This window comes from Natrix helvetica, assembly GCF_964273705.1.
Source record: "Natrix helvetica genome assembly, chromosome: 2".
Taxonomy (NCBI): Eukaryota; Metazoa; Chordata; class Lepidosauria; order Squamata; family Natricidae; genus Natrix; species Natrix helvetica.
The window spans coordinates 129,415,454-129,432,016 of record NC_138552.1 but is presented as its reverse complement, the minus strand read 5'-3'; the positions used below and the strand labels follow the sequence as shown (position 1 = coordinate 129,432,016).

At 35.5% G+C, this 16,563-nt stretch overlaps 1 protein-coding gene across 4 annotated transcripts in view; it reads right to left on the bottom strand.

The window, feature by feature from the left end:
* The window catches only part of MEIS1 (Meis homeobox 1), a 184,568-nt gene that overhangs the window by 38,170 nt on the left and 129,835 nt on the right, over positions 1–16,563 (bottom strand). For all 4 annotated transcript variants that reach the window (XM_081943584.1, XM_081943585.1, XM_081943582.1 and 1 more), the window contains exon 9: positions 198–274. In XM_081943584.1, coding sequence (XP_081799710.1) covers positions 198–274 — 77 coding nt within the window. The remainder of the gene's footprint in view (positions 1–197; positions 275–16,563) is intronic.

The following is a 16,563-nucleotide window of genomic DNA, read 5'->3' as shown; positions in this document are numbered from 1 at the left end:
AATAGCCATAACACAAGGAGAACAAAATCACTGGCTCCATTAGCTTAAAGCATTTTCTAGGCTAATGCTGGATTTGCCATCTTAAACTAAGAAAGAAAGTTACTAAAAGGTGGACCATCATAATGCAAACCATTAGCTGCAAGTTGCCAGAGGCTGTAATTCTGATACTGGGTAAATACTGAAGTATAATTACTTACCAATTGTTCACTTGAAGTATTGTCAGCCCCGTGTCTTGTGCCAACTGCTTTTTCTGTTCTTCTGAAGGGTAAGGGTGCTGTAGGACAAGTAAATATGTATAAGTATCTCTACCTATGTATCTATAGTGTGGGTGTTTATTGAACAGTTTTATTAGCCATTTTCTTGAATCATAAAAACGTAGTTATCTATAATTAAAGATGAAAATGCTGAGGTGTGTCACTCTCATAATTATTAATGGACTACTACATCATATAATTAATGGCAGTAAAAGACAAGTTAATTATAATGATTAGCGAAGTGTAGAAAGAACCGCCTGAGATACAAGTACTTTGATACTAAATGAAGACAGTTGTTGTGCTAGAACTAAAATTTTAACTCTTCTTTAAACAAGTCATGCCTACTGTCATTTTCCGCATCTTGAATAAATAACTTCTTTCATATTCATGTTTTATGCTGATGTTTAGCATATTTCTTTCTTGAATTCATTTTTTTGTTCTAATGATTCAATCCAGCTGTCTAACTTTTGCTTAAAATCAGTGATTGTATATCCTGCTGAGAATTCAATTCCGTTAAGATTAAGGAATACAAATAACACATCAGAAATTCCACTAATTTCAGCACTGAGTTTAGGAAGATTCTTTCCTGCTTTTTCGTAGCTTCATGTTGCATGTTTGTATGCATTCATTATATGCTGATATACTAATATAATTTACAGTAAAATTGTAAACATTTAAAGACAGATCTCAGAGGCAATACGGTTTTCAGCTAAATATTAGCTTGCCCCTTTCAATGAAAAAATACCACCCATTGTTGGCACAATCATAATTCAAAAAGTTAAAGGTTTTTAGTTCTAAAAAAAAATAAAAGACTGAATGCTTTCTTTACATTTTCTCCTTAATAATTATAAAAATCATAACCGCATTAATATTTTAAAATTTGCCTTAATACATAAATATTGTGGCAAGTACATTGATAAGTTGTCCAGGTTGTAGTAATCACTGCACAATCATTTTTGTCAATGTTCTAAGGTTATCCAGGTTTATATAGCGATAAAAGGCCTATTTTAATACTCTTACGAAGGATTTCATCATTTTTTATACACATAACAACAACAAAAAGAAACATTAGCTGACAGATCAATGATCCACAATGATTTTGGTTTTTATTTCCAAGAGTATTCCAAATTCTGAAAACTTATATTGTTAGTTGAAAGCCGACTCTTGGGTCAGTAACAATGGTCAGAAAGCTGTTGTTGAGCTCGACATTTCAGCTTTCCAGCACTGAAACAAAAAAGTCTGTAACAGGTAATAAAAGAAAACTTAAGCACTATTGTAGCTTGACATTTTAAGATGAACTGCTGTGCAGCTACAAGACATTTACATAAAGAAAAGCTTATATAGTTTATTCTAGAGAAATAGTAAAAGAAAATAAACATTGGAGACTTCTTACTATGCCTTACAGTTCTATGATAAATGTGTCTCCGATATAAGTGTTGCCAGTTTCTTACATTCACAGTACTGATCATTTGTCTTTGGCTTTGTTAGTATAAACCAGTGGTCGGCAAGCCGTGGCTCGCGAGCCACATGTGGCTCTTTACTCACTTTAATGTGGCTCTTCTGTGTGCCGGGCTCCCCTCCCTCCTCTCGGGCACTTCAAAACAAGCGCCCCTTTCCCTTTTTTCTTTTCGACCCACAATGGTTAGGGAGGATCCTGAAGTCGGGCGGGGACGAGAAGCGAGGAGGCAGAAAAAGAAACGGAGGCTAAGGAGCTTCCCCCCGCCCCCTCCCAGCAAAAATCTAACCGGGGAGCCGGGCGGGCAGTAGCAAATCCCATGCGGCGTGATCGGCTAATTTGCTACTGCCCACGCGGCGTGATCGGCTAATTTGCTATTGCCCACGCGGCTCCCCGGTTAGATTTTTGCTGGGAGGGGGCGGGGGGAAGCTCCTTAGCCTCCGTTTCTTTTTCTGCCTCCTCGCTTCTTGGGGCTCCACCAATGGGGGAGCAAGGCCCGCCCAGCGCCAGGCTTTGGGCTAACACAGAGGTCTGCAAAGTTGGCTGTTTTAAGACTGGTGGACTTCAATTCTCAGAATTCTGGGAGTTGAAGTCCACCAGTCTTAAGAGCCAATTTTGCAGATCTCTGGGCTAATATGATTGATGCCCTTGGTGGACTTCAATTCTCAGAATTCTGGGAGTTGAAGTCCACAAGTCTTCAAGCTGTCAGGTTTGAAGACCCTGGTTTTTTTTTCTAAAGGGTTAGGGGTGCAAGGGTCTTGCAACTTGACAGCTTTAAGACTTGCATGCTTCAATGCCAGAGTTTCTGGGCCAACATGACTGGAGGAGGAATTCTGGGAGTTGAAGTCCACAAGTCTTCAAGCTGTCAGGTTTGAAGACCCCTTGGGGTTTTTTTCCTAAAGGGTTAGGGATGCAAGGATCTTGTAACTTGACAGCTTTAAGACTTGCGTGCTTCAAATGCCAGAGTTTATTGAAACTAAAAACAGTGTACCATCCTATGTATTTTCGGTTTTAAAAATGTGGCTCTCAAAATAAATTTCAATCGTGGTTTTGGCGAGATTTGGCTCAGTTGAAAAAAAAGGTTGCCCACCACTGGTATAAACCTTTGGCAGGACCTAATGCAAAGATTCACATTTTTAAAACAATACCCATCAATACAATCGGCTCTTCCTCCCCAAAGGTAACATGGGATTGAAGGGATTCATTATGCAAGAAAAATGAAGTAAATTATCCCTCTAGGTTGGTTTTGACTTCCAACATTTTATCTGGAAATGTTGATCATGTGATATCTGAAATACCTAGCACTTGACACTTGCAAGTTATTTCTCAAGCCCGATTGTCAACTCTCACTTTTTCTAGTAGTACTTATCAGTTCAGTTCTAAACTAAGAATGGGCAAATTGCAATGATCTGGAACTCACTAGTTTTGGGAAACCAAGATTAATTGTATGGAAACTATATTATGTATATAGACACAGGATTCCATGTGTTTTGAGAGGAGGCATATTCGTTTTGTTTTTGAACTGTACTTATCTATTTCAAGGCTTACACTTCTTACTTTGTAAGCACTGCTTACATCAAGATGATGGAAATTTATACAACCTGTACTCAGAAATCATGAGTGTAGGGACCTTGGGTCACTTCATTCCCTAGGAACCTATGTTGCTCACTCATGCTTTAGAAAGTTTGTTAGGCTGGATTAATGGCCCTAGCTTTTGAGATTATCAAACTGTACTGAAGAATGGTTGCATGTCTAGTCTAGAGAAAAGAAGGACTAGGGGTGACTAGAGTTTTCCAATATTTGAGGAACTGTCACAAAGAAGAGGAGATCAACCTATTTTCCAAAGCAGAAGGCAAGACAAGATGTTTGGAAACTAACCAAAGAGAGACGCAACCTCGAACTAAGGAGAAATTTCCTGACAATGAGAACAATAAACCAATGGAACAGCTTGACCTTCAGAAGTTGTGGCAGCTCCATCACTGGAGGATTTTAAAAAGTGACTGGACAGTCAATTACCTGAAATGGTATAGCTTGGGCAAGGAGCTGGACTAGAACAGGGGTTGCCAACCGTTTGCCAACCTCAGGGACCACTAAATTCATAATTGTAAATCCCGTGGACCACTAATATGAATTTTTTAAAAAATATAAATAGTACTTAGTGCAATATAAAAATGCAAATACTTTTTCTGTGGACCACCAAAATTTTCTCATGGACCACCAGTGGGCCACAAACCACTGGTTGGTGACCACTGGACTAGAAGACCTCCAATGTCTCTTCCAACTCTGTTATTCCATTCTGTTCTGTTCACTGGACTCATTGATCATTTTCTGTAGTAATGCAATTATTCTTAAATTTGAGATTATATTCTCAAATTGTTTTGGGGAGCTTGCAGTCAGATTAATGGGGCTTTATTGATTTAGACATAACTGCTGCTTAATCTAATATTCAAAACCATGTTCTTTCTCATATTGCTTTACCACCTTGCAACAGATCCTGTTTTGCATATCTCAGCAAGCTATGCCTAATTCCATGCAGGAAGCAAGAATTTCCAAGGCAGCCTCAAGCTACTGAGACTGAGAAATCTGTCTCCGTGAAGCAATTTTCAATTGTTCTGGACCTTTTTGAAATAGACGCAAGAACAGATTAAAATTAGCCATCCGAATAATATAATGATTGTAAATAAAACACATGCACACACAGCCACATGCCTGAGTATACTAAAATATTAGAACAAAATTATTTCAAATTGTGGTATGTTTTCAGTCATCTGATCCTTCTTTCATGTTCCTCTTCCCTCCCCTCCCCCACTGTCTGGTTATTGGCTTAACATCAATGTTCAGTTTCATGAAAAAACTGTAATTGCGATAATCACATGAAAGCCATTATTTCATGGAGATAATCTCTCCCAGGGGAAAAAAAATCATAATGAGGCTGGTTCTTTAAAAAAAAAATCCAAAATGTTTCATATGCTTGAAACATTAATTTTTATAATGCAATTATTGTAAGGAAGTAATAATTATTCCTTCTATATTGCAAGAAGGGCACTAAATAGACCAAGAATGAACATGCCACAGGCTAGGCCATGTTAAAAACATTCAAAGCATTGTTGGTTTCTCATCCTTGAGACGAGGAAGGCACATGCTACAGGCTACAGGAGATACGGAGCCGCAGCATAAGAATGGGTGATATTCGAGATAGCTACTATTTTAACATTAAAACAGGGGAAATTCATTATGCAGAGTGGGAGATTTAATCTATCAGTCATTCCTACTTTGCACTGTCATCTGGTTGTTGTTATTGTTTCAAAATGAGGGAATCCTATTTAAAATTAGTCAATTATTAACATCCCACTGGTTTTAGCTAAGAAGCATACTTATCACCGAGATCACTTTGAGATATCAAAGGAGATTTGGCCACTGTTCAATAAACACTGACTTGAGATCTTTACTTTTGATGTGTACATTAGCCTCATACCATTATCTCTTAAAAGCTTAATTATTTGCACACAAATGATCAAGATGGAACTTGAGAAAGGATTCACTCAAGTCTCTGGGAGAGCTGCAACACATTAGAAGAGAAAACAAAATCACATTTAGATTTTAAAATAAGAATTAGTGATTAGGACCATATATAAAGCAGAGCAATAGCCAGAGCTATTCTTTCTGGAATCTTTTTTTACATTTGATTTGCATTAACACAAAAGCTATAAAACACTGATTATGTATGGTCAGATTTATACTCCCTTCCCAGAACCAATCCAACGTGTATCTCCCTTAAAATAAGGCATATTGAAGGAACCATGTATATATGTATGTATGTATGTATGTATGTATGTATGTATGTATGTATGTATATCTGTGTGTGTTTGTGTGTGTATATATAGTAAAGGTAAAGGTTCCCCTCGCACATATGTGCTAGTTGTTCATTACTCATCTCTGTTTCAAAGCCGAAGAGCCAGCGCTGTCCGAAGATGTCTCTGTGGTCATGTGGCCGGCATGACTAAATGGTGAAGGCGCAGGGAACGCTGTTACCCTCCCACCAAAGGTGGTTCCTATTTTTCTATTTGCATTTTTAAATGCTTTCAAACTGCTAGGTTGGCAGAAGCTGGGGCAGAAGTAACGGGAGCTCACTCCGTTACACGGCGCTAGGGATTCGAACTGCTGACCTTCTGATCGACAAGCTCAGCATCTTAGCCACTAAGCCACCAGGTATGTATGTATGTATGTATGTATGTATATATGTATATGTATGTATGTATGTATGTATGTATGTATGTATGTATGTATGCTGTCTGTCTGTCTGTCTGTCTGTCTGTCTGTCTGTCTATCTATCTATCTATCTATCTATCATCTATCTATCTATCTATCTATCTATCTATCTATCTATACAAATGTGTGTGTGTGTGTATGTTTCAAACTGAGCAAATTCAGTTGAAGCTTCACAACAGAATTCTGATAGCAGTGACTTTTATGAATTTATTATTTATTCAACAATGTATCAAGTATACCTTTCCTAACATTCGTTAAGATTAAATCAGAAGTTATTTCATACTAATTTCAAAATCATCATCATCATTTTAGACGTGGTCTATCCACTGCAGGATGAAGGCCTCTTCTTCTGTATGTTTCCAGGCAATATGGTCCTGAGCTTTCTTTTGTCAATTGGGCCCAGAATACTTGCTCATGTTGTCACTCCGTCTTGTTTTAGGCCTCTTTTGAGGACACTTTCTATCAAATGGAATCCATTCTATGACTGCCTTAGTCATACAAATGCATTTCAGAATATATTGTACATTGACACATTTAAGGAAACAAGAATGGCTGATTCCAAGTGACTTGGAGGGGAGTTTTGGCAAATGAAAGTCATCTCTGGGAAAACTATAGCAAAGCCCAAGGAATTGGCCGGTTCTTTGGAACCTCTTCAGATAAGGACAGGATGAGAGATTGCCCACATGTGGCTGCTTCTCATGAAGAGACTACAGAACAGTAGTTTTCAGTCGGTTTGAGCACCAGGAGATGAAGACATCAGTTACCTTGCTCACAAGTGCAGCAGAGCCCTTTAAAGAACACTAAATTCACAAGCCTCATTTTCTAATCACTTCTGGAAATCACTTCTATTAGCCACCTTCAGAATGACATGTTTTAAATGTCATCAGGGGGAGCTTATCTTCAACTCCAAACAAAAGAAAAATAATTACAACCTTACAAACCTGAAGAATTTTAAATAAACAGCAAAAAAGGTAAATAATATTTTGATCTAAGAAAGTTGCAAGTGAATTAAAAGTCCAGATAGATTTGGAATATTGACTTTTACCATCAGTTTGTGGAAATAACAGAAGAGCTTCTCATGGGAAGCAAACTTGTTCTGGATAATTTTGCTGTTGTATTTTTTATCAGGGCCACCTGATCTACCCAAATATGGTACAGAGCATACTGCTTCTGCTTTCATCTTTTAGCCCCAATCTAGGAGCTTTCACAGGCAGTCGCTTTCATGACAAACTATTTTTGTGTTAAATTTATTATTTACTGACAAAGAAATAAAGGGAGACTGGTATAGATCTATTTCAAGCTATTTGCTATTGTAAGTTATTACAAAGATAAGCAACTTTATGGTTTTAGAAACTGAACATTAAAGGGGTTTAAAGCATCCAAAAAGAAGGAAAAAAACAGAAAAATGTTCTTCATGTTAGTTAATATTGGGACTTCTTAAATGTCCCAAAACATTATAACATCAGAAATATTAAATGAGATATTTGAAGAATGGAGCAGAAGATAGTAACCGCAATATCAACAATGTTGGTGATGATACCTATTTTTATAAATAAACTACACTAGTAATTAAGAAGTTACAGATGTAAACCACATTTTATATGAAAAAACAGAGAAAGTATCAAAGGTACAAGTAAAATGACAGGCCAAGATAATGATTGGGAAACAATGCCTGATATACAAAAGAAACTGGCTTCAGTTTTAAAAATGAAAAAGATGATGCAAGTGTCAAATAAGGAGAATGAAATTATTGGGTTTACAAAAGAGATTTGTTAAAACCTTGAAGAAACCTGTGTGATGGGATAAAGAATTGAAGAGAAATTGAATCCTCCAACAATATTTGAAGATTAAGACTGTTAGAAGTAAAAAGAAGGAGCATAATGTTGGTTTATTTGATTAAGATTAAAAAAAACTTCCTTTTTTTTGGACAAAGTTCTGGCAAAATTGTTTAAGGACTTTTTGCTGATACCAGGATTAAAAAGTTGACTTTTACTGGATCTGCTTCTAGATAAAAAATGAAATATGAGAGAAAGAGATATTTGTTTGCAGTATGTAATTTATAAGGGAGAGATGAACTGTTATTAAATTTATTTAAATTTGTGATGAAGGTTGGAAGTCACTTCCTTATATACTTCTTTTCTTCTTCTTTCTTTTCATCCTGCACTTTTGCTGCTTTTTTCTATTCTATTATCTTCCTGTAAGTTTAGTTTGTGTTGTAATCAATACTCCTAATAGAAATTAGATTAAAAAAAGAGCATGACTGATCCCCTTCTCAGAATAATAACAACAGAACCTCTTGCAGCACCTTAAAAACATTATTTTAAAAGCTTCTGTGGATCACAGTCCTCTCAGAACAAAGTAAACAAATAAACAATTGAAATGGTACCTTGCCACCCAGTTCAAGAAGGTTTCTGCTTGAGTCTCACATGGTTTTAACTATTATACACTTTCCTTAAAAGGATCACATTTGTAATTTAGAGGTGCTCATTGATCCATCTTTGTTGTAGAAGCACAAGTGACCTCTGTAACCTGGAAGCCTTTTACAAGGTTAGATATCTCAACAGAGATAATCTTGTTTCAGATATCGTTGCCCTGGTGACCCTCTTTGGTGTACTGTAATGTATTGTATCTACTATTGGCCTGTTGATGGGGTTGTAGAAATTGAAGTCTAAGGGGGGAAAAGCCAAGATACCTAAGAATGGTAATCTAACACAGAATAAGCAGGGATGTTCTTTTCCTCCATGTTCAACGGGAGGATCTGGCTATGACCAGAGTGAAACCTCATTAACACTAGCTTGCCAACTACGGGTCTTTCATAAAAGTTTCCAGAATTCAACCCCAAGAAACCTTAATGTTAATAACGTCCTTAAATTTATATAATCTAGTCCAAGATCATATCCATATGGCTAGAAAGGTAGACCCTTTGCATGTGGAATACTAAATTACACTTTCTACCATTCTAAATTATCTTCTTTAAAATTCTACTTCCACTATTCCTTTATAACAGAGATTTGCTTTCTTGGCCAAGATATAAAATAAAATAGGAGAAAATAGCAGCAAGTGTCATGAATTAGTAAGCTATATTTTTAAAAGATAGAAAATTACAATGAAAAGCAAGAGCTAGTTATTGAAAATGCTGCTAACATTCACTGAACTTTTGCTAGCTTTTAATAAAAAGAAAGGATTTGCTTTGTTTGAAATAAACCAAATGTACCCATAAAAGTTGGCTTAAGATAAATTTGAATATATAATAAAGATGTTTTATCCTTTATGGTCATTTGATGTCACTCTCTGTTGTATCCCAAATATGACATTAACATCTAACATGTGAAATGTGTGTGGGGGGGGGGAGGGGTTATATTGAATTTTGTGCAATTTTTTGTCTTGTTTTAATATTGCTGCATCACTTGTTATGCACAGATTAACTGACTAGCTGTTCATTTAAATAATTCATATATTAAGGGTACACTGTGATTTTGGGGTGTACATGTTAGTTGCAGAACATTATTTCAGAAATGAATGGAACTTCCAACTGTGCTAAATAATATTTTTTTTTCCTATCGAGCAAAGCTAGTAATACTATTGTGTCATGTTTTGCTTCTGGAATATTTAACTCATGAAAATTATGTTCATTATAATACATTCATGAAGACTTTTTTGTTTTAAATCATAATGCTTTCTTATTCTTTTTTTTCAACTTCATGAATTACTTTTACTGTTTGAATGAACCTTTTTTGTGTCCTGACTGCATATTATCAAAGAGACATTTTGTGCCTCTCATTTGCATTAAAAAAGCAGGGCACAGTATAGTCTAAGAACATAGCTTGAATTTATAGTATTTGAGTCCTTGCCTCCTGATACAAAGGCAAACCAAAAAGGACAACTAAGGTGTCTCCTAAAATTCTTTCAAAGATTATAAACTAAATCGCAAGATTCCAGCCTGCTTTCTTATTTCTCACTTAGTAGTATTTGGATGGAAAATAAAAAGAGAAAAAAGAACCAAGCAAACAGCTTTTGTTTTTCTTTTTATCCACTTACAGAAAAAATATACAGATAATATTTTGCATTCTGTTTAAATTGGTTAAGAAAATAAAAGTTTTATTTTGCTTTCTCTACAAAAGCTAAAAACAGAAAACCTTTAAAGAAAAGTAATGATAAAATGTCCTTTTACAGATAGGAAAAATATATGATAAATAATTTAATACTTTGTGGAAGCAACTCTAAAGTGACTTATCCTTTCTATCTTTCTCTTAAACAAAAATATCTGTGAATATGTCTCTGTGTTGATATGCATATGTTTCTGTGTTTGTATCTACACTCTATACAGTATGTATACATGTGTGTCTGTTTGCATGTACATATGTGTCTGTCTGTGTCTGTGTACATGTCTGTTCTCATGTATATAATCTGTTTACACTGAAATAGACCAAGCATATTAGTTGTGATTTGGGCAAAATATATTAACATGAAATATTTTTTTTAACTCCAGCTCAGCACCTAAGGAGTTCACAGACATATCTGTGTAATTTTTTATTTTTATTTTTTGGCAACAATGTGAAAGTAATTTGATACTGCTTTCCAGCACATATTTTTATCATTCCTTCTAAGCCGGAGATTTCTATTCACATACTAATATGACCCTACCCTGCTCAGGTTTTTTTGAAATCAGTCAAGGTTGCCTCTAATCGGATGATAAAATAATGAACTTCCTCAATGCTGTCAATATCTTACTGATTATAGTTACATTCTGCATCTCTATGGAAAAGAAATGAAAGGTGCTCTAATAATTAAACCCTCCTACTATTAAAGAACCATCAGCCTGCACCTACTGAACAAGAAAAACCTATTGCTTACAAACAAAAGAGGTTAAATATAATCGGCACCAACACAGCAATCAAATCAGCTTGGTAGAAAGTAAGGAAGGGCTGAATGCAACAGTGAACATAAACTGTGTCCGGGAAATACCAGATGTTTATAAAAAGCATATTAAAATAATTGAATGCTGTGGCAAGGCAAACATCTTTAATGATAGCTTTCCGTGAATCCCATGCTATAAGTCAAAGTTCTCTGCTTCACAGGCAGTGAATTGCCCTTTTCTATGCACACATGTTCACACATACTCAAACTTTTGGGACTCCAGTTCTTATGTGACAAAGGAAGTGCTCATCTGTTGGGAACTCACTGTATCCAAACACAAAGAAATGCACATTTCTCTCAATTACTGTGCTCGTTACACTTTTGTATATCTTATTCCAAATATGCCTCAACAGATGGCAGCACCTTGCTGACCTCTTCTCCAACCAGAGGCTACTTAGATGGGCCTGGGAAAACATTCTTTGAGGAACACCAAAGGAATTTCAGAGCTATAGTTAGACAGGAAGACTGAACAAAACATTCAACAGCAAACCACTTCACTTATTTTACCAACAGAAAGGTATGCAGTTTCCACAAAGACATCAAGAATCAAGTCAACAAGTCAAATGTACATCACAATCTCAAGCTGTGCAGGTAAAGGTGTCAATGTACTAACCAGGAGACTGGAGGCTCAGACATTTGAAGAATGGTTGCAGGAACTGAGTATATCTAGTTGAATGAAAAGAAGGATTTGAGGGCATGGTAGCAGTTTTTCAATATCTAAGGGGCTGCCACAAAGAGAGGGTCAACCTATTCTCCAAAGCATCTGAGGGTAGGACAAGAAACAATAAATGAAAACTAATCAATCCTAAATTCTCAAATGTGATGTTCATTGAATGAAAACTAATCAAGGATAGAACCAACCTAGAAATAAGGAGAAATTTCTTGACAGAGAGAACAATTAATCAATGGAACAGCTTGCCTTCAGAAGTTGTGGGTGCTTCATCACTGGAGATTTTTAAATAAATTGGACATTTGTGTGAAATAGATAGGGTCTCATATTGAGTATGGGGTTAGACTGGAAGACCTCCAAGGATCCTTCCCATTCTGTTATTCCATAACTTACTATACGATGTTTGCAACATGTTAGCAACATGTTTCTCAGTAATTTCTATCATGTATGGAACACATCGCTAAAAAAAATGTTTCTATTTCCAAATTATGTTAGCGTAAATTCTCAAATGAGATGTTTGTTAGCCCATGCTCTTTTTCCATATGTTATTTTCATGGGTTTTTCATGACATATGCTTCCAGAATGTTGAAACAGATCCCTAAACTATACCCATTTTTTATACCTTTAGGAAGGATTTTAAAATATATTACAATCTGCTTTATAATGGAAGAAAGCGATCACAGCCTGTGCAATATTATAAAATCTGATCTTAACCAAGCTGGTAATATGTAGTGTTTCAAATGTTTTATTATTTATGGATGTTTTTATTAATTTGAATTGTCTTATATGTTAAGTATGCTAGGGCATGAAATTCCATGTATCTTAATTAGTTTTGCTCTTTTGGTGATTGCAAATTAGTTTTTATTAGATTGTTCTTTTGTAATTTTACTATGTAAAGATTTGTAATTATTAGTTGCCTTTTCCATTTTGATGTTTTAATTGTGTCTTAAATTGGTTATTACATACTGCACTGAAGGAACTCAGTAAGACATGGAAAGAATTACAGCAATACCCTATGTCATAATGTGGAAAGGGAAAATTTATTAAATAACATAATTCTTTCCCATCACTGTTCCACAAGAGCAACAGAAAACTTTATCCATCTTTTAAGGTGTTCATATAGTTAGAACAGTTATTCCTGATTAATTATAACTGCTTTGCTACATGTTAGGCATATGTTTAATAAATAGGATTCCTTGGCTGTTTTTGAATGCCCTACTTTTAACTTCTGTTAAAAAAGGATACATGTTATTGAAAGGGAACAAGATTAGGAACAAGGAAGGAGTAGATCAGATACTTGTTCCTCCTCTACTCATTTTCCCCAACTTTAAAAAAAAATTAGTTCAAAACTTAATTAAGCTGATATTAGTTAATTCTAGAATGAGTTGCAAAAAAATTTCTGAATGTAGTCGGTGTAAAATGTAAACTGGCTAGGAAAACCATTTGGTCCCATTCCATAATTACAGGGAGAATGCTGAAGAGACTAAGGAAGTGGTGATCCATGATAAATATTTTACCACCCAACAATGTTTAACAGATGCCTATAGCTGGCTACTGTAGTAGTGACAGATTAGAGATGTATGCCCTCCCAAGGTGAGGTCTTGGAGACGTTGGTTTGACAATCTGGCAATAGCAAGACTTTATTACAATGGAAATTTGCTATTCATGCTACTGCTGATTAACAAGAGCAGTTGTGATAATGTTAAAGTCATTTCAGTGTACTTACAATTGCATATTGAACGGATGGCACAAAAACCACAAGTCAAAAAGGCAACAAGCTTAAATGAGAATAGAATTCTTACATTATTTAAATGAAGTAAAAAGCTTATTAAAAGTGCATTAATAATAGCACTATTCCAACACATTCAACACATAAATTAGAGGTGGGTGTATCATTTGAGTATCATGAAGAACTAAACTTTTAAATTGCTTCTCAGAGAAAGCTAATGGGTTCAAAGGGGTTACAATTTGGTTGATTTTTTTTCAAACTTACAGTTGTTCTTAGGTTTCATCTTTCACTATCTGGAATAAAAGTATCCCTTGCTTTTAAGAGTAAGAATGAATTTTCTGAGACCTCAAGTTGCAAATAGGTGATAGAAATTTGAAAACAAATTCCACAAAATGTGGCTTATGGCTTTTTTTTTTAAGGCATAGTGTAAAACATGCAATACTTTTGACTTTCAGTTTTACCAAAGTTCACAGAATTCTATTGCTGCTTTTTAAAATTAAATTTGCTCAACTCTGTTTTAACTATCTGTGTGTGTGTGTGTGTGTGTGTGTGTGTGTGTGTGCATGTGTAGCCCATCTAGAAAATATAAGAAGGGAAAAACAGCTTGAAAAATGGACTGGGAAAACCCTGGGCTCCATTATTCTTACTTGCTTTGTTGTCCACTCCTGTTTTCTTGCATTATTAACCCTAACTAGCAAGGTGGTAAACCTAGCTATAAAGCTATGGCCTCCTTTGAGTCAAATTCAACTCTTTGTGACTTTACAGACACCTTCACAATTTTCTTGGCAAGCATATAAGCAAATGGGTTGCCACTTCCTTCTGCAATGTTTTCTAACTTCTTAAGGTAAAGGTAACAGTTCCTCTCGCACATATGTGCTAGTCATTCCTGACTCTAGGGGGTGGTGCTCATCTCCGTTTTAAAGCCAAAGAGCCAGTGCTATTCGAAGACGTCTCTGGTCATGTGGCTGACATGCCTAAATGCCAAAGGCACAAAGAACGCTATTACCTTCCCACCAAAGGTGGTTCCTATTTTTTCTACTTACATTTTTACATGCTTTTGAACTGCTAGGTTGGCAGAAGCTGGGACAAGTAATGGGAGCTCACTCTGTTACGTGGCACTAGGGATTCGAACTGCCAAACTGCCGACCTTTCTGATCGACAAGCTCAGCATTTTACCCACTGAGCCATCCCTTACTTCTTAGTCTAGCCTAAAGTCTCAGATTTCCTGGTGGTTGCCTATCCAGCTATCTGACCCTGCTTCCGGGAGCTTCCAAGCTCAGATAAGGTCAACCAGGTGCTACCAATACAGCTATCAATACTATGTTTAAAGCATTACATGAACGGTAGGAGGGGAGAAAGGTAAAATTCATGCAACTATAAATGTGTCATTTCCAGATTTCTTAAACTAAGAATGCATTAATTTAAGTGGGTTTTCTATTATAGCCTCTTGTTATTCATGCAAGCTACTTTTGTAGATCTCCTGAATATGCTAAAAGCTTTGAATCAGGAGAACTACCCCTCCCCAATTTATGCACACAATTATTTTACAAATTATGATTAATTCTATTGATGATTCTATAATATTCTATATCGATTATAGATGATGAAGAAGGGAATGAAAAAGTTATATTGAAGGAGAAAAAGCAAAAGATTACAAGAAGAAAACCACTTCCTTTTAAATATGCAGAAACATCATACATTGGAAATGCTAAAGGCTGCATTTCTCTTTATGATTATGCTGTAATAAATTGGATTGCTACAGGAGATTTATAATGCAGTTGCTTTAATCCAAACTATTTCACCCACTTATAAAAATTGGTATAATATATACAAAGGACTGTAATGAAAGGATATTTGAAAGTAACACAGAGCTCTATCAGTGGCAACAATTACGATTGTATTAATCCTGTATGCATTGAAACTTGCTTGCATATTACAATCCTTTTATTGTGAGACACCTGGTGATGTTTCTAAAGCATTTAACTATGTAAACATAGTTGAAGAAATATACGTTTTGTTAACTTTTATTTCTAAAAAGTAAGGAGCATTAGATATAATATAGCTGAGTGATGGGTTTCTCTTTTTTTTCCATAGTTGAGATACGATAATACATATATCCTCCCTTTTTTTCATCATGAACCTAAAGCAGGTCTATTGGAGATTCTCAGATGGTTTCAAATCCAAGTAACTAACTAGAATCAGACTAGCGTAGTTTCAGCAAAATGATGGTTCATGTGCCCTTGGACCAGACGCAAGAACTCAAGTACTGACAAATTAATAGGCTGCATATAAAGGATATCAGCTCGGCTCATTAATTAAAAATGCACAGATGATAAATTATCTTAAATGTAGCACAGTAAAGAGATGAAATATTACATGCAAGGCACACTGAGACAATTACTTAGTAAAAGCATTTCCAGTCAATTATAACAGCCACATGAATTTAAACCAAATTTTTAATTAATTCAAGTTTCTACCAAAAAGCTACCTGGAGACCTTTTAGGATATTAATGAAAATAACTATGTAATCAGAGGGAAAAAAATCAATATTTTCCCAAATGGCTATAAAAAGTTTGATGAAAGGATATGTATTGTTTTTAAGATAATACAAACTAGATTCCTTCAATTAAATATTTTAGGACTAGAAGTTGAGGTTTCAATTAATAGTTTCATGTTTTAATCTAAGCAGTTTTAACAAGCTTAAAGATGCATTCCATGTATGATTAGAATTTTTCCTTTAATCAATTTATTTTAGATTTTTATTGCACCTTTTTTTAAAGCTATTGAGTTGTTTGAATTATTTTTTGAGAGATACACACATTAGGGTGACAAACATATTGAATACTCCTTCCTCCGCCTGTTCTCCTCAACCCAAGGAGATAGGTTGGGCTGAAAGAGATTGGCTGGGCCAAAGTGACCAAGCCAGTTGTTTTGGGCCTAAGGTGGGATGAGAACTCACATTCTCCTGATTTCTAGGCCAACACCTTAACCACTACATCATTCCCCTGCTTCCTTACTGTGCTGTTTGTTAGTGTTTCAAGACCTCCCTTTGTATACATTGGATAACAAATGTTTTGCCATATAGGCAGTCCTCAACTGAAGAAATATGGTTGCAAGTCATCGCAGTCACAAGTTGAAGCATTATGCTATTGGACCCATTTTTTTGACTTTTTTTTTTTTCAATTCGTTGATAACCGAACACTGCAGTGGTTAAGTGAATCAGATTTCCCTAATGGGCGTTTTTGAAAGAAACCAGAAGTAAATGCTA